This window comes from Phyllosticta citriasiana (assembly GCF_038021145.1).
Source record: "Phyllosticta citriasiana strain CBS 120426 chromosome Unknown IWZ02scaffold_7, whole genome shotgun sequence".
NCBI classification, from domain to species: Eukaryota; Fungi; Ascomycota; class Dothideomycetes; order Botryosphaeriales; family Phyllostictaceae; genus Phyllosticta; species Phyllosticta citriasiana.
The window spans coordinates 1,476,851-1,493,828 of record NW_027117284.1 but is presented as its reverse complement, the minus strand read 5'-3'; the positions used below and the strand labels follow the sequence as shown (position 1 = coordinate 1,493,828).

The window sequence follows — 16,978 nt, the reverse complement described above, 5'->3', positions numbered from 1 at the left end:
GTATCGTGCTCTCAATTGCAATCGGCTGGTCAATGTGCACGCTGCCATTTGAAAACGTGGTCGAGACTGCGTTCCGATAGGTCGGCGGGCTAGTCAGGCACGAGGAGCTATGGTGACGCGGATGAGAGAGCTCCTGGGTCGACCGGGCTCGCCGTGAGGAATACTTTTCCCCATCTACGGCTGTTAGGTCGCCTGAATCCGAGGTTGCCGTGTGCGTGGTGTTCTGGATGGAGACGAGGAGCTGGACTCGGGGGTTTGGATGTGACCGAGCGAGCGAACGAGCTTTGGGGCGCCACGAGGCCTCTCATAAAGCAGCAGAAGCTGCTTGCCTAGTACAGACTTGCTCGCCAATTTTTCTCGCTCATGGAAGTTCGAAGAACCTCGGGACCAGAAAAACATGGCTAACGTTGGTTTTGAATCGGTCTTGTCCAATTGGACAGTTGGCAAGGCGATACTGGTATCTTTTGGTTTGGTCAGTGAGCAAATTCCGAACAGCAGTAGCTGAAAACTGACAGACTGAGAACAGCTGACCTTTTACGTCGTGGGATCAATATTCTACAGCCTCTTTCTGCACCCGCTTCGAAAGTACCCAGGCCCCAAGCTGTGGGCAATATCGCGACTCCCCTGGAACTGGGTAAACCTGCACGGGCGGCTAGCATGGCGACTACGCGAGCTGCACCAGCAGTACGGTCCCGTCGTCCGCATCGCGCCGGACGAGTTGAGCTACACGACGAGCGGGGCGTGGAAGAAGATTTACGGGCAGAGAAGTCCCGAGTTCAGCAAGGCTCTCGACGGCCGTGGCCTGGCGCCGCCTAGCATCAACGGCATCAAGGGCATTGTGACCGAGGATCAGGACCGCCACGCGCGCCTGCGGCGTGCCATTGCGCCGGCGTTCTCGGAGCGTGCGCTGCGTGACCAGGAGGGCTATTTGCAGGCGCATACCGATAATCTGATGAGTCAGTTGAAGAAGAGGTGTTACGAGGGCCCGCAGGATGTGGTCAAGTGGTTCAGCTTGACGACCTTTGATGTCATCTCAGGTGAGTCCCTCTCAAGACTTCGATCCGAGCCAAGCTGATGGAAAGTAGACCTCGCGTTCGGACAGCCAGCAGGCTGCCTCAATAACGCAGACCAGCCGTGGCTGCAAGTGATTGGAACGCGGGCCAAGTCAATTGTGTGGTTCCAGCTGGCCACCTACTACGGCTTCTTCAATTTCATGAACTGGATCGCGCCCAAGTACACGGTGCAGGCGCGGCAGAAGCACATTGAGCTGACTTCGGCTAAGGTGCATCAGCGGATCGAGCAGAAGAATCCGGGCAAGGACTTCATGTCTTACATCTTGGACAACAAGACAGAGCGACTGTCGAACCTAGAGCTGGTCATCATGGCATCCAGCTTCATCGTGGCGGGCAGCGGCACCGGGGCCAGCGGCCTCAGCGCCACGACCAACTTCCTCCTGCGCAACCCAGATAAGATGCAGCGCCTAGTCGACGAGGTACGTGGCGCCTTCGCCTCCGACGACGAGATCACCATGCAGTCGACCAGCGCGCTCAAGTACCTGACGGCCTGCATCGACGAGAGCATGCGCCTGTATCCGCCGGCGCCCAGCACCCTGCCGCGCTTCGTGCCCCCAGGCGGCGACAAGATCGACGGCCGGTGGGTCCCCGCGGGCACGGCAGTCGGCGTCCACCAGTTCAGTGCCGGCCACATGGCGTGGAACTTTGCCAGGGCGTCCGAGTTCATCCCTGAGCGCTGGCTGGATCTGCCGCCCGGCTCCGAGTTTGCCAACGACGATCGTGCTGCCACTCAGCCGTTTTCGTACGGCCCGAGAAACTGCATCGGCAAGAAGTGAATGATTTCGTCCCCTTTTTTGGGTTGTTGCTAATGGTTGCAGTCTGGGGTATAATGAGATGCGCATGGTTCTGGCTAAGCTTGTTCTCAATTTTGATATGGAGTTGGCGTATCCGAATGAGCCGTGGTGGGAGAAGCAGGGGACGTACATTGTGTGGGAGAAGTTACCGTTGATGGTCAATTTTCGCCCACGAAAATGATGTTGGAAGAGGCTTGGAGGCTATTAGACATACCGCGAATAGAAAATTGAGCGATGAAAGAATTCATGCTTTTTGTATCGAGTACTTGGGAAGTGCTTGTGCGTCTCGTTCTCGAATAATCCCCCTGCACGACCTCTCTTCCCGATGGCCCCCTGGAGGGACAGAGTTAGCTGCAAGATAAACGATCTGTAAGACATCCCAACAGATAGTGTTCACTTTAAACCTCTCCGACTGTTCGTCGTCTGAGTAGTCCCGGATCTCGGGTCCGGATATCGTAGACAGGAGACCAGCAATGTTGGTCTGAGTAACGGCCAACCACCAAGGAGCCCCGTAAAGCAGCGTCAGAATCCCCGTCCACGCCAGGCCTTGAATAGGCTCGGGCCGAAAAGCGTCGGAGCAATGCGCCAATACCATGACAAGAAAAAGACACGCAGTGCGGAGGTAGCGCCCCTAATCGCATTAAATACAGGGGACGGCAACAGCGGACGAAAAAACACCGACCACGACCTCCCAAAACACCACCACCCGCCGCCCATACCACACATGCTGCTCTCCAGCAACGTCTTGACGATCGTGCCAGCGGTGCTGCTGGCGCTACTGGTCGTCAACCTCGTCGACCGCGTCGTGCGGCGCGTGCGCATCGCGCGCAAAGCCAAAGCGCGGGGCTGCTTGCCCGTCCCCGTCGAGCGCACCAAATGGCCGCTGGGCATCGACATGGTGCTGGCGGGACTGCGCGCGGACAGGGAGCAGCGGACGCCCGATTTTGTCGTCGCGCGCTTCAACGCCATGGGCCCGCGCTACACGTGGAGGCTGCGCATCCTGGGGACCGAGAACTTCATCACCGCCGAGCCGAAGAATGTGCAGGCCGTGCTGGCGACGCAGTTTAGCGACTTCATCATGGGCGCGGCCCGCAGGACGAATCTGAAGAGGGTGCTGGGCCGCAGTATTTTTGCTGTTGATGGCGCGGCCTGGCATACGGCGCGTGAGGTCGTGCGGCCCATTTTCTCGCGCGAGAACGTGTCCGACCTGGCTTTGCTGGAACAGCATTTCCGACTGATGCTACAATGCATGCCAATTGACGAGAAGAGCGGGTGGACGGCGCCTGTCAATCTGGCGGCGCTGTTCCCCAGCCTAACGATCGACTCATCGACGGAGCTGTTTTTGGGAAAGAGCACGCACTCGCTGCTGAGCAAGCTGCGCGGGCGCGAAGAGGAGAACAACTTTCACGGTGCCTTTGAGCGCGTCCAGCAGCTTCTCGGCATCCGCATGAGGCTGCGAAGCTTCTACTGGCTATATGGCAACAGCGAGCTCGAGCAATGCATCACCATTTTGCATGCTTTTGTCGACAAGGCCATGAGCGAGGCGCGCGCAGCCAAGCGCGACAACAAGGCGAGCAGCAAGCGCTACGACTTCCTCAACACGCTGGTCGAGCGCTGTTCCGACGTGGCCGAGGTGCGCGAGCACGTCCTGGGCCTGCTGGCCGCCGGCCGCGACACCACGGCTTCGCTGATGAGCTGGACCTTCTACTGCCTGATCCGGAACCGGCGCGTCTTTGACAAGCTGCGTGGCGTCGTGCACGAGACGTTTGGCCCGTACCGCGAGGAGCAGGATTCCATCACGTTTGAGAAGCTCAAGGGCTGCTCCTATCTTCAGCACGTCATGAACGAGACGCTGCGCCTGCACTCCATCGTCCCCTTCAACAGCCGCTGCGCCGTCCGCGATACGACGCTTCCCATCGGCGGCGGCCCAGATGGCACTGCTCCAGTCTTTGTGCCGGCGGGGACGGAGGTCAACTTCAGCACGCACGTCATGCACCGCCGGCACGATCTCTGGGGCCCGGACGCCGACGAATTTGTGCCTGAGCGATGGGAGAAGAGGAGGCCTGGCTGGACGTATGCGCCGTTCAACGGCGGTCCACGGATTTGCATCGGTCAGCAATTCGCCTTGACAGAGGCCGGATACGTCATTACGAGGATGCTGCAGAGGTTTGAGGCAATCGAGGGGTTGGATGTAGATCCGAGTCGAGACTACCACAACTTTACCGTTGTGTGCGCTCCAGGGCCGCGACAGGAGGGAGTGAAGGCGCGGCTGAAAGTCGCTCGAGAATGATGGCTACTCATTCCCGAAATTTTCGTTAGCTACCTTTTAGTTTCAAAGTTGAAGAACTTTTGCTTGTCGTCTGGCCGTGCCGAGATGTGTTGCACAAACCAACCATTAGCTAGCACACCAATCCAAAGAAGCACGACTCACTTTTCACAAACCCCGCACAAGTTTCCAATGCCCGCGAAGTCGCGCGCGACACCACAGCACCAGCAGCAGTCGTACCCGCTCCCTACCGTTTGCTTCCAGACGCCAAGCTATGTGGGCTCTCTCTCTGCTTGCAGCGTAGCACAGCAGCGGCTTTTAATCTGTCCCTTACCCCTTACCTCAGTCAGGCACAGCAGCAGGGGAGGGCAGGACGAGGCCCAGGCGGCAACAAACGGCGACGGTGACACAGCGTCACGGCAGAGGAAAGAAACAGGGCAGGTATGACAGACCCGGCGCGCCGGACATTTCCTCGTGGACGTCTCTATTGCCAATCAAAATGGGTGAAGCGCGGCGCTGGTCGTGGATGAGGCTTGCGTCGGGAGATTGCTGTCGTGTGCTGTGGAAGCAGAGGTGTGTTGTGTGGTACGTACCAACTGAGCCTGGGATGGGGCGGATGCACAGCCTGACGATGAGCAAGCTTTGGGAGCATTGGTGGTGGAAGACCTTCATTTTGCAAGACTATTGCTTCAAATTTGAAGGGTGAAAAAGGACCGATGATCTAGGCTTCCTGTGTGGTACAGGCGCATCATTTCGTCGACATGAACTGTATGCAGGTCAGCAAGTCCTGGAAAATCAGAGGAGCGACTTACCGTCTTTGCCTCTTCCTCGCTGACATCACTCAACTCGCTCGTCTTCCTGTCAATCAGGCCCAGTCGATTGACCTTGACTAGATACCACATTTCCCTCCTGTCGCCGCCCAACTCACCATTGGTGATCTTTTCCTTCAATTCCTTGAGAAAGTCGTTGAAGATGCGAGGCTCCTCCAAGTCCACCATCTCCTCTTTGAACACTCTTATCGCCTCCACAGCCCTTCCATAGTCACGATCTCCCATCGATTCTTTGATGTAGCCGTGAATGATTTTGGCCAACTGGTCCGCGATTCCCTCGATAGCTGTTGGATCTTCAACTGCCGACAGGGCCTGCTTGAATTCTGGAACCGCATTTTCAGACGTGATCTTGGCTTTCTTGGGTCGGCTGTCGCCGAGTAGAGCGTTGATGTTGAGTCCGGAAAGTGGCTTTTCGAATTCGCGCGTGCGCTTGCGACCCTTTTGCTTGGGAGGAACGCGCTTGACATCTGCCGTCTTGATGAGTGCGTCGAGCTTGGCCGTGGCTGGCTTGAGGACGTGTTCTGGTGGATACATGTAACGGGTGAGGATGTTTGGAGGAGGTGGGAGGTCGTCCATGGGACGGACGGCACGCCAGCGGACAGCTTGCTGAACGCGATGGAGGACAGGAGAATAGACGTCTTCAAAGGGTGCGAATTCGGCAGGTTTTCTGGCACGAGTTAGAAGATCGATGAATACCTGGAGAGAGAGCAATTACCCTTCTTCGTCTTGGCCTGCTTCTGATAGGTCCATACTGTCCACATAGTCGCTCATGGCACTCACGAGATCTTTGCTGGGGAGATTTCGATGCTCTTCAATCGTCTTTCCAGATACCGTGACGACACGGTCAAGAGGCGGGAAACGGTATCCGCGCATGTCTTCTGCAAATGGAAGCTCGCTGTCAACGAGGCACTCATGGTCCGCGCTGATTTCGGGCGCCAGAACGACAATGACGGGTGGCTTCATGTCTTTGGCCACGAAGCGAGCAACGGCAAAAGTTTCGAGCTCATACAGAGCGTGAATCAAAGACGAGAGCGCCATGCTGGCCTTGTCGTTTGCTTTTTGGGCGATGATGGTGTTGGTGCGGGACATTTGCATGTAGCGTTCAAATTTGTCTGCTGGAATGAAGCCGATGATGTCGAGAGCGGCCTCGGTTTTGAGTTCGACAATGTCACTTTCGGACTCGCTGATTGGCACGGCCGTGCTTCCATAGTTGTATCCTCTCGACAGGTCTTCACGATCAACATCACGTTTTCCACCTGGGGCGCCTTCTTCGGCAACGTGGAACGCCGTGGCTTGCTTGACTGCTGCCAAGCTGTCGTGGTCTGTCTGTGGTCCGTCATCGTTTCTATGAACCGTTGCCGAAGACTGGATTTGAGAAGACTCGCCCGGGGCGAGGTCCGATCTGTGGACATAGGAGCTCGCAGTCGGCGGTCTCGCTTGCATGATTCTGGGATATCGTTCGATAGGAATTTCCATGGCCGAGTCGCCGGATCCCAGGATCAAAGGGCCTTTGTATCCGGGAATGGGTCTTACGGGCTTAACTCGTGGGATATCAAGCTCGTCAATAGCCTGAGCCATAGTGCCAAAGACGCCGTCACAATCATCTGCGAACTGGCGGAGAATGGCTTCATTGACAGCCTTGTCCGGATCCTTGTCTTCTTCCTTGACACCGTACTCTGGGTCATCAAAGTCGGCACCAAGCACGACAAACTCGATGTTTTCGGCTTTGAGCTTGTTGGAAATGTCGCCAAGGTCGTCGGGATCCAGGCTTCCGCGGCCGTTGCTGACGAGGACAATTCGTCGAACGTACTTGAGCTTGCGGCAGTGGTCAGATATCATTTGCATGGCTACGACGACAGCCGACATGGTGTCGCCCTTGTTTGTCTTGCTAGGCCGAATCTGGTCGCGCAGGTTGCGGACCTGTGGCATGCAGATCTGGCTCAGAGGCTGCAGAATGGAAACGTGCTCATATCCTTCGTCGTCATCCAGATTGACCTTGGTTCCTGAATGGTGTCAATGGAGTAGTGCGCATTTTGAGATGAAGAACACCAACCATCAGTCCTGAGACCAACGACGCCAACATACAGGGTCTTACGGCCAGTGGCAACCTGCAGCGTGACGCGTTAAAAGACAGCTCAAAAACGACGTTCGCAGCAACTCACGGTCGTGGTAATCTTGTCCCAGACATATCTCATGCACCAGTCAAGGTCCGACTCATCTCTGCCGCCGCGCTTCTCGCCCATGGACTTGCCCACATCGACGACGTAGACGGTGGCTTCCTTATCCGTCATTTTTTCAGAAGACGAAGCGATGCAAAGCAAATCAAATCAAGAGAAACAGAAAGACGAGAGTGGCGCGTCAAGCATTTCTGCCAGCGCGCAAGAGACGCTTTGTGCCGATCGACCTGGAGGCAGCAGTCGCGTTCTTTGGTCGACCACAGAGGGGCGCGTCGGCACGTGCTGCATGGCCGCGTTTAGTCAGCAAGACACTAGGTAGCGTTGATTGGCTGATGCCTACATGCCCGTACAACTACTTGCGGATGATGTCACCTCTCTTTCTGACCCGGACGTGGACCATTGGGGTCATCTTCCATTCCGTCACCTCGCCTTCTGATTCCGGCTTGTCGATGTAGTTTGAGCGACGGGGGAGGGGGCTGGATGCGGGATCGATTCATCAACAACGCGACAGAGGAGGTCCCGGCAACATTGGGGCAGAGGGAGGAGGAGAGGGGTACGATGGTGGTGTTGGCGGGAGGACTTCGTCGTCCAGACTGCCCGTGATCTGGCCGGCGGCAGTGAAACCGCCAAAGGGATCTTGCGACTTGGGATACTGTTATCACGGAGGGGTAAAAAAAAAAAAAAAAAAAAATATCAAAAATCTCACCTGTCCAATGTAGCATAGAGAAGAAATCGCGTGGTTAGGTACAGAAAATACAGACATGTATATGTACCCAGGTATGCATGTATATACGTCTGCGCATGGACCATAAGGTAGTCTCCTGCTACCACGAGCAGTTGTTCCTTGGGGTCCTCGACAAAGACAACATCGCCTTCACAAACGGGCTCACTCACAACCGCAACGTTGGAAACATTTTCCTTCCAATCTCAAACCACGCCCCACAAACACTCAAAATGCAAACGGGAAATGACAATGTCTTGCACCCAAAATCTTAACCGCCGTCTCGCTCCCTCACAGGCCACAGACGCGCAGCCACACGAGTGAGGGGCGGGACGAGGCGGAAATAGAGTGCATCACGACTGGCCAGACGGCCGCCGCGTTAGAGCATAATCCATGTCGCCACCAGCATAAACGACATCACCTCACTCGCTCGACGTCTGTCATTCCCTCCCACCTCCACCTCCACCTTTCTCTTTGTTCGGTTTGCAACAACGCACGTCCGTTTCTTGAGTGCTTTTGCTGCCCGCGAGAGCCACCTCATTTACACCGAGTTTAAATCCAACGCATCAAACTGCCTACCTACCCACCTACGCGACACGAGCGCCACCACCATGACGTCGACGTTCGCGAGCCTCGCGGACCCCGCGCCGTACCACCTTTTGGCGTAAGAAAACTGCCCTACCTCCACCACATCATCCCCATCCCCCATTCACCCATCTCCATCCATCCCTACACCATAGCTCCAATCAACAAATTAACTCACCCACCAACCTATCACACAGTTACGGCACCCTCCTCGGCAGCACGCTCTTCCAATCCTTCATCGGCGGCGTCGTCGCCTTCCGCGTCCTGCCCCGCCCGCAATTCGCATCGCTGCAATCCAAAATCTTCCCCGTCTACTTCGCGCTGCAATCGATTCTCCCCGTCGCGCTGTACCTGACCCAGCCTGCCTCGCTCTCCAGCTCCCCCACCACCACTACCACCACCACCGTCGCCTCTCCCACAAATCTGATCCTCGCAATGGGCGTCGGCGGCCTTCTCAATTTGTTGCTTGTCGGCCCCAAGACGACGAGTGTTATGAAGGAGCGCAAACATCAGGAGACGAGGGATGGGAAGAAGAGTTATGATGCCGGACCGCACAGTAAGGAGATGGAGGCGCTGAATCGCCAGTTTGCCATCTTGCACGGTGTCAGTTCGGCGACGAACTTGGTTGTTTTGGGGGCAGCTGTGGCGTACGCTTTTCTTGTTGCGGCGAAATTGTAGATTCGGAAGGGTAGGGTGATGGGAAAGAAATGGGAGGCGGAGTGTGGGTTGTGGTCGTGGTTGGCGGGAAGGTTAAAGGGTAGTTGTTGAGAAATAAATCTATTTGGTGTCTCGTGTCTTCTACACGTCTAACAATGTAAGGCAGCTATGCGTGCACCTTCTAAACCACTTATTTACAGCACCTGCCCCACCTCCCCTTGACTGCTGGCCCACCTCTCCCCCACGTCCTCGAGCACCCAGCGCTCCACCGTCGCCGCCACCTCGCCGACCAGCATGGCGTACGTGTCCCCAACAAAGAATAATCCGCAGTGGGCGCCGACTTCGTCGACGTCGCGCATGAAGACGCGGATCCAGGTGGGGTCGGCCGCGTGGTTTGAGGGCAGCATGCAGAATTTGCGGTCTTTGGAGGGCTTCGCTGAGGAGGAAGAGGGGTGCGGGGAGGGGGAAGATGTGCCTAGTGTTGGTGATGCGGGAGATGGTTGTGAGGGAGGGGGAGCGGGATGGTGTGAGGATGATGTTGTTGTGATGGTGGCGATGCTGGGGGCGCGGTGGGAGAATGAGGGGGCCGGGGAGGGAGAGCGGGAGCAAGAAGAGGAGAGGGAGGCTGAGTTGTGGTTGTAGGGTGGTGCAGGAGAGTCGACGGGAAGGTGATGCTGCTGCTGCTTCCCTGCAGAAGCATCGTGCTTCTCTTCTTCTTTTTCTTGGCCTTGACGTTCATCTGCTTCCGCTCCGCATGCAGTCTCCTGCGCCGCCTCCTTTTCTCCACCATCAGGAGGCAAACCCAGCATCCGTCGCTGGACGCGCAAACGCTCCGCCTCAGCCGCCGCCATACGCTGGCCCTCGGCCTCCATGCGCTGCCGCTCGCGCTCCAGACGCAGCTCTTCGCCCGTCTTTTGCGTCTCCTCGCTTTCATCCTCATTTCCGTCCTTGCTAACATCCAGCGCACTCTTGGACTGCTTCTGTCTCGCCCTCTCTTCTTTTTGCCTCTCCTTCTCGAGCCGCGCCTCTTCCTTGCGTGCCTCCTTCTCCGCCTTCAGTGCTTGCTTTCCTAGCTGTTTGAGAGCCTGCTCCTGCTGCTTGATGGCCTGTTTGTACGCCTTAACGGCGTCGCCGTGCGCTTTTTCTGCTGCCTTGCGCGCCTTGACGTCCGTCTCTGCCGACAGGTCCGGGGTCACGGGCCGGACTGGCAGGGGAGGCGCGTCGGGGAATGTGGCCTCTGGCGCGACGGTGGGCGAAGATGGAGTAGCTGGCGTGACTTCTGTTTGGGGAGGGATGCTTCCAGCATCGGACAGGGGCCGTGGCGACATTTGCTGCATGTCTGCTGAGCCGCGCGGAGACGCCGACTCGGAGTGAGAATGCATTGGGGTCAGGTATTCTACACTCTCTCCCCCCTCGTCTCTGCCTGACGGAGGAGAGGTCAATGAGGCATCCACACTGTGGCTGTGCATGGAGCTCGAGTCTTGATAGCTTGATGTCAAGCTCAGATGAGATAGGCCCGCATTCAATTCTGAAGCCTGTTCTATGCTTCTGTTTGGCGAGACACTGCCGGAGTGGATAGTCGACTTTAGACGTCCTGTGCTAGCGGTGTAAAAGTTGATGAATCTAACGCGCGGGATGGGTGATGCTGCGCGTCCTTCTACTGCTGCTCGTCTACGCGTCTCGTCTTCCTCTTCAAGCGCCCTGATCCGTTTGTACCTCTTCTTGAGCTCCCCATAGTCAGCCATGGCACCGCCGAATTCGAGATGAGCTTTGACAAGCTGTTTAGATGCCGTGACGAGACCATCAGAGTGTTTGTTGACAAAATGCCAAGCGTTGCTCCAACCCTTGCGGACGGGAAGGATGACATCGTTTTGGAATGAGGGGTTATAGTTTGGATCATTGGGGTTAGTTGAAAAGAGAGTGCCTGTTCGAGGAGGCGGTGAGGTGACACCGCTGCTCTCCGCAGTATGGAACGACTGAAGCGTAGACGTGCTAGTTGCCTGCGAGGATTGGCTCGTCAAGCCAGACTCGGGTTGACGTTCAGGTGACTTTTCGGGGGCGGGCCGAAAAATACTAGATAAGCCGCTCTTGATGACCCCAGGATGCATACCGAGGAAAGGTGTATCGAAGCTAATGGTCCCGAGGATACGATGCCGGAACGGGTGGGGGCTCGCGCCAGGAAGAAGCACCACATCGGCCGTCAGGAGACCTCCCATTGAATGGCCCAGGAGAATGACATCGGTGTCCGGGTCCAGGTGAGGTTGGAGCCTGCAGGGGCGGTCAACGGATTTCGCACTTGTTACCAATCAGAGGCGCCAAAAGTACCATCTTGAGAATTCCTCGGTAGCATGTTGGAGCCGGCGTCTCGAACGGTACCTGGGGTAGATTTTGGTGTGCACAGCGTGCGTTTCGCTCAAAGTCAGGGTGACGACATTATGCAAATGGGCAGGAAAGCTCTGGAAGCTCGTCTCGTCGCCCATGAAACCGTGGACGAAGATGAGCAGCAGCGTGCGGCGCGCATCATTATGGACAGGCGGGCTGTTGGGCACAAGAGACTGGGTCGAGGACGAGCGTGGGTCGTGAAAGCCAGCATCCGCGCCACGGCTGTACGGGGCGTTTGGTTCAGGCGTTAAATGTGCAGTATCGGAGCGGGAGCGGGAATGGCGGGGAGGGAGCGGCGGTGGACTCATAGTCATGGCGGCTCGTACAGCAGCTGGGTAAGGACAGGTCGAAAAGCATGGAAAAGATGGCATTCACAAGCACTACAAGATCGGTTTTCTCGTATTCGATCGGGGGGTCGGGGGGGTTGGGGGAGGGGGGAGGCTTTGCTGGAGGCTGAGCTTCATGCGCGCAGAGGAGCGGAGGGGAAGCGGCGGTGGGCCTGGAAAGCTCCCGCCCGCGTCGTGGAGGACGGAAGCAAATCATGTGAAAATCATCACTGGTGGGCGACAGCTTGCAACCTGTCAATCGTCTACGGGCGGAGAAACGGGCGGTGTTGCGGGGTAACGAATGACGACAGAGATCAGCTCTACTAAGGTAAGATACAAAACAGGTGGAGAGGCACGTGAGATGGTGTTGCAGTTGAACGAGGTGTGGACACCTGTGAAGGGCATCGAAAGTGCCGTGATGCGTGAAATTGCTGTTCGGGATCTAGCCGAAACCGGCACGGGCAGCTCAGTCCTGCCAAACCGGCTAAAGGACGCCTGGATGGCGCGGCGTGATTGGCTGCGGCCGCTGACATCCAGGTAATAATTGTTTCGATCGGGCAGGTCGGCCGGTTTGCGGGCCGACGCTTGTTCTGGATGCGCGCGTGGGAAGAGACAACGGTCTGTTCTTTTTATAGCCCATGCATTCCATCGCTGCGTGGCCATTGTGTCTCGAAACTGCTCATCATGGTCCCTCTTGCGAGCCCACCAACACCTTACAGACGAGAGCACAAGCCTCTGTTGTCGTCAACTGCGTGCAACTCTCATTTTGTTGCTCTGTCCTACGACTGCGACCCGTATCACCCACGGCACAGCTCCATTAGGCACGCCAAGCTAGCCAGCTTGATGATTCTGGCCCTTCCGCCGCAAGCGCTCGTACCTGTGCATGTATCGGTTGCAGCTCGCGTTACGAGCCTATACATACACCACCACATTGGTGGCCTGCAGCGACATGCAAAAGATTTTTGGGCCAAGACATTGAAGCCATTAAGCGACAGACTCGGGCACGGCGCCCGACAAGGCTGGAATGCTTCGCTTTTTTTCCCTTTTTTTTTTTTTTTTTTTTATTCGCCTTGGATCCGAGACCTGAACGACCGACGACACCCTGGTGCTGACCGTCTTGAGACGATGGATGTTGACACGGGCACGCTTACCCTGGCATTGCTAGGATCGGGACGCTTGCAGACGAAGATGGCCGCATTTGTCTGTTTTTGAATTGAATCCGAGGACGAATTGGGGGGTTGCAGTTGTCTGGCGAATCGGCCGATGGACGACTCCTGTTACAGGTAGCCGTCCGTCGACGGGCAACATGCACACTCTGACCGGGAGAGCAGCAGCAGCAGCGAGACTTTGCAGCACACGTGTTGGGCCTGGCGTTGACAGGACATGGACTAGACAGCAGCCAGAGCGAACAAAGCATAATTTTATTCTTGGGCTGCTGCGTCGGTGTCGCGGCGCTGGCATAGCGCGTGCAGGTGGAGAGCACGGCGGGAGAGCAGGCAGGAGGAGCGGAGGAAAATCAAGCGTGGGGTTGCGTGGGCGAGCAACCACGTCAAAATATTGGCGTTTTCTATACATGCAAACAGAAAACTCTGCTTCTATCTCGTCGCAGCAGAGATTTCGTCGCCCGGCAAGGGGAGAGTCAAGGGTGCTGAAAATAGACCGTCGCCAGCACGTTGTTGCGGTTAATTACCTGCCAGAGTCCATTTGCAGGGATCCTGCGCTGCTTGGGCCATATCCACACATCGGCAAGCCGCTGCAGCGACCCAGACCACGGCCAGCCAGCCAGCCAGCCAGCCAGCCTGACTGACTACCGTACCAGCCTGGTCGACAACTCCACGCCTCTCCCTCCTCGTCGCTTCGACTGTCACTCGCTTTCTCTTTCTTTACTCCTGCTCCCTCGCTCGCTCGCTCCCTCTTCTCCTCTCCCTCCCATCGCGAGGGTCCTCGACCTTGACCTCGACCTGACCTCGACTCACTCGTCCTCCTCGTCGCCCTCCTCCTCCTCTTCTTCCCTCCGCCAGCCCCCGAACGAGCTTCGTCTGAGACACTGTCCACCAATCGCTCGCTCAGGTCAAACACGGCACCCGTCGAGCCACCTCAGTCCACTTTTATCCGTCGCACAACGTTGAGTCGCGTCTAGCAATCAAACTGCCCCGACGCCTGAGCGACAGAGCGACCCGTCCGCCTTTTGACAACGCCGTCCCAAGCCCGTACCGGTACCTTTGCCGCACACCCTCCTCCCTCGCCTCCCCTTCCTCCAGTACATATGAGCAGGCAGATGCAGCAGCGTTGAGGTAGTCTGAAAGGCGCGTCCTGCCGATCCTCCGCCGCCGCCCACGTTGCGGCACCTCAGGGTCCATCCAAGTAACTGACCGATCCTCAGGTCCAGAGTGCTGCCAGTCACTTTACGACCGGCGTCCATTCGTTTCCCAAAATTCGCACTCCGCGTACATAGGATCCCCCATACTGCGCCCACCCTTTCCTTCTCCTGGCCTTCCGCGAAGACGTCCGCTCCTTAAGTCCACCCCATTAATACGCTCACTATTCCGCTCAACGTCGGCTGGCCACGAGTTTCGCCACGGCCGCCTGGATTGCGATCCGTGGTCCCCCATCTTCCCCTTTGCGACCCGAAGAAACAACTCGACCTCGTTTTGAGACCAACGCGCCCCGACGCCGACCATGGAGAGCCCCGCGAAACGGAGGCGGATGTGGCGAGGGCAGGGTCGCCTGCGTGCGGATGACGACTTGGGTTTTGGGAAAATGCAAGTCGCCAAGGAGACGGTCCTTCACAGTACTCCTACTCCCACGGCCGCCCCACCCATTTACGAGCCACTGCTGCTTCGCGAGAAGCGCGGCGACCCAAGGAAGCTAGGGCTGAGGCATAAATTGGTTCACCGGCAAGAGATGAACGCTGAAGAGGCAAAGGGAGTCTCCGTAGTTACTGTTGTTCGCCAAATAGACCAGGCTGGGAACACTGTTGGCATCACGACCATGAGCTCCTTGACTCCTAAGAGTTCTGATGAAATTCAACCTCCCCCGACACCAACGCCAACGACGACTACGTCTTCTTCGTCTTCAACTTCGTGCACCACCTCGTCGAAAACGTCAACATCATCCTCGAAGCCATTCGCATATTCTTCCAGGCCCACCAAGTCGACGACGCCGACGCCCTCGAGCACATCATCCCTGTTCGTGCCTGGGGTTCCGACGGTGCAACCATTTCCCACGTCCCCTGGCGTTCCAACTGTCCCGTCTTACCCCTTCAATACGCCCTCGGTTGCCGGAACTTCAAGCCTGAGCATTTCGGTTTCAGCCCACGAGAGTATTAGTCTTGGAACACAGTCTTCGAGTTCAGTCCCTCTACCAGCGCCTACTTCCTCGTCCTCGTCCTCGGTCAACACGTCACGTCCAGCGCCATCGTTTTACACGCCGCAAAGTCGGAGCTCTCCAGCGACCTACTCTTCCAGAACTAGAACTCCTCAATACTCTTCCCAGCCCTTCAGGACGTCCTCTTCCACCGGCGTGATCCCGGCCGCAACATCGACTCCTGGCCCACTCACTCCCAATGCCAGCTCACGCACGACGCCATCCAACCCCAACTCTACTCCTTCGAATGCGATTCCGACTACGCCAATAGCGATTTCGACTCCTTCGAACGTAATCTCGACATTGTCAACGACGCCAGAGAGCGCGTCTTCGTCGTTGACGGTCATACCATTCTTCTCAAACTCCATGTCGACGACCTCTTTAGCCGCTGCCACAACTAGTGGATCAGTCTCGATGTGTATGTTTTGCAGCCGTTGTTTCAGGAATTGCTGAGGAGGCTAATTTTTCCAATAGTTTTCCCGTCACCAAGTGCCTCAGGATCGAGCACGTCAGCTGAATCCGTCACGGCAGATTCCATTATGAGTTCCTCTGCAACTGAAACACCAACCACTTCGACTTCCGAAGCATCCTTGACGTCAACCAGCTCCACCTCGCTTTCTTTCACCACTTCTTTAACTTCGACAACGTCCGAGTCATCCTCCACCACGCTTTCTTCCACCACCACATCCCTATCCTCATCTTCGACATCCGAATCTTCTTCTACGATCACGTCGGCGGAACCTTCTTCTACCGGAGGTACTTTTATCGCCGGTGGTGGAACAAATACTGCAGGGGGCAACTCCACCAGCGGCGCAGACAGTGGAGGGAACAATTCCGACGGGGCTACTACACCGCAAATCATTGGTGGTGTCATTGGTGGACTCTGTGGACTTGCGGTTCTATTAATTATTTCGCTAGTTGTGCTTCGGTGGTACAAGCAGAGGCAAAAGAGGCCGCAGAAACTAGGTGCTGCTGGGGAAAATCCGGAGAACCCATTCTCGGATCCTACTGCGCCGGCTGGCGGTTGCAGTGGTGGTCAGGGCATGACACAACGCAGTGGCCCATTCGCCATGGGCGGCCTTTTGAGTCGACTGTCTGGAAACCGTCAGATTGAGCCCCCGCCCCCTCCAGCAGAACGTGGCTTCCAACGTATATCTGGACGCAAGCTGCCATCAGCCTTTAGCCCGGGAATGACTTCGGAAGATCCTTTTGGCGACGACAATGCCAGCGTCACCTCGTTCCCCGGTGTCCCACGCGAAACCTCAAATCTCCATGGCGGTTATGGCACACCTCCCATGTCTCCTGCGGCGGCTGTCGCCCTGGGTGGTGCTGCAGCGGCTGGCCCCTCGACCCCAGGAACTGGCCCGTCCGACAGGCCATCTACTCCTGGAACGCCCGTGGAGACGCTGAGGCCCAGTCCCGCTCGGACCCCTGTTGTCCATCAAAGTCCCAGACATCCCTCAATGTTTACGGGGCCTGACGAAGTGTTTGACCTGCCGCCTCGGCCGGGCAGTCGCGGGACACTAGGTCGCAGTCTCGGGTCGCACGACGGATCACGAGGATCAAAATTTACAGAAGATGTGTGACGAAACAGCTGCAACATACGGCCTTTTTTTTTTTTTTTTTTTCAACTTGTTCAATGGAAAGCCAGCCTCGTCCTTTTTTTGTCAGGGCTGTGCGGCGGCCTGCGGTCATGGCCAAGGGGTTCACCTGTTTTGGATAAGACTTGATACCCAGACCCTTTGCCTTGGCTCCACCGCTTGAGCTTCTCACCAAACCATCGCTTTTCTTCGAATTTTTT

At 56.8% G+C, this 16,978-nt stretch overlaps 6 protein-coding genes across 6 annotated transcripts; 4 read left to right on the top strand and 2 right to left on the bottom strand.

Annotated features, from left to right (window-relative positions):
* Positions 1–223: 223 nt before the first annotated feature.
* Positions 224–2,346, top strand: IWZ02DRAFT_520098 (cytochrome P-450). Its single transcript, XM_066770758.1, has 4 exons — positions 224–472; positions 527–1,037; positions 1,086–1,845; positions 1,892–2,346. The coding sequence occupies exons 1-4, from the start codon at positions 398–400 to the stop codon at positions 2,046–2,048; spliced, it is 1,503 nt and encodes a 500-aa protein (XP_066622539.1). The 5' UTR covers positions 224–397; the 3' UTR covers positions 2,049–2,346.
* A 245-nt stretch (positions 2,347–2,591) lies between these two features.
* On the top strand, positions 2,592–4,157 carry IWZ02DRAFT_433589 (cytochrome P-450; the record flags this gene model as incomplete). Its single annotated transcript, XM_066766302.1, has 1 exon — positions 2,592–4,157. One exon carries the CDS (start codon positions 2,592–2,594, stop codon positions 4,155–4,157), a length of 1,566 nt encoding a protein of 521 aa, XP_066622538.1.
* A 724-nt stretch (positions 4,158–4,881) lies between these two features.
* IWZ02DRAFT_491037 (putative Ku family DNA helicase) lies at positions 4,882–7,254 on the bottom strand (the record flags this gene model as incomplete). Its single annotated transcript, XM_066769714.1, has 5 exons — positions 4,882–4,899; positions 4,946–5,630; positions 5,679–6,966; positions 7,017–7,071; positions 7,126–7,254. The coding sequence occupies 5 exons, from the start codon at positions 7,252–7,254 to the stop codon at positions 4,882–4,884; spliced, it is 2,175 nt and encodes a 724-aa protein (XP_066622537.1).
* A 964-nt stretch (positions 7,255–8,218) lies between these two features.
* IWZ02DRAFT_453012 (uncharacterized protein) lies at positions 8,219–9,248 on the top strand. Its single transcript, XM_066767640.1, has 2 exons — positions 8,219–8,525; positions 8,644–9,248. The coding sequence occupies exons 1-2, from the start codon at positions 8,473–8,475 to the stop codon at positions 9,122–9,124; spliced, it is 534 nt and encodes a 177-aa protein (XP_066622536.1). The 5' UTR covers positions 8,219–8,472; the 3' UTR covers positions 9,125–9,248.
* Positions 9,249–11,906, bottom strand: IWZ02DRAFT_453010 (uncharacterized protein). Its single transcript, XM_066767639.1, has 2 exons — positions 11,429–11,906; positions 9,249–11,371 (listed from the first exon to the last, which is right to left on the bottom strand). Exons 1-2 carry the CDS (start codon positions 11,854–11,856, stop codon positions 9,298–9,300), a joined length of 2,502 nt encoding a protein of 833 aa, XP_066622535.1. The 5' UTR covers positions 11,857–11,906; the 3' UTR covers positions 9,249–9,297.
* Positions 11,907–14,362: 2,456 nt separating this feature from the next.
* On the top strand, positions 14,363–16,978 carry IWZ02DRAFT_281106 (uncharacterized protein). The gene is made up of 2 exons (XM_066763644.1): positions 14,363–15,595; positions 15,652–16,978. The coding sequence occupies exons 1-2, from the start codon at positions 14,491–14,493 to the stop codon at positions 16,761–16,763; spliced, it is 2,217 nt and encodes a 738-aa protein (XP_066622534.1). The 5' UTR covers positions 14,363–14,490; the 3' UTR covers positions 16,764–16,978.

Coding starts and splice junctions, on each gene's coding strand:
- IWZ02DRAFT_520098 (XM_066770758.1), top strand. CDS start 398: ATGGCTAACGTTGGTTTTGAATCGGTCTTGTCCAATTGGACAGTTGGC. Junction 473..526: donor TACTGGTATCTTTTGGTTTG/GTCAGTGAGCAA, acceptor GACTGAGAACAG/CTGACCTTTTACGTCGTGGG. Junction 1,038..1,085: donor GACCTTTGATGTCATCTCAG/GTGAGTCCCTCT, acceptor GATGGAAAGTAG/ACCTCGCGTTCGGACAGCCA.
- IWZ02DRAFT_453012 (XM_066767640.1), top strand. CDS start 8,473: ATGACGTCGACGTTCGCGAGCCTCGCGGACCCCGCGCCGTACCACCTT. Junction 8,526..8,643: donor GCGCCGTACCACCTTTTGGC/GTAAGAAAACTG, acceptor CCTATCACACAG/TTACGGCACCCTCCTCGGCA.
- IWZ02DRAFT_453010 (XM_066767639.1), bottom strand. CDS start 11,856: ATGCCATCTTTTCCATGCTTTTCGACCTGTCCTTACCCAGCTGCTGTA. Junction 11,372..11,428: donor ACCGAGGAATTCTCAAGATG/GTACTTTTGGCG, acceptor CCGCCCCTGCAG/GCTCCAACCTCACCTGGACC.
- IWZ02DRAFT_281106 (XM_066763644.1), top strand. CDS start 14,491: ATGGAGAGCCCCGCGAAACGGAGGCGGATGTGGCGAGGGCAGGGTCGC. Junction 15,596..15,651: donor TAGTGGATCAGTCTCGATGT/GTATGTTTTGCA, acceptor TTTTTCCAATAG/TTTTCCCGTCACCAAGTGCC.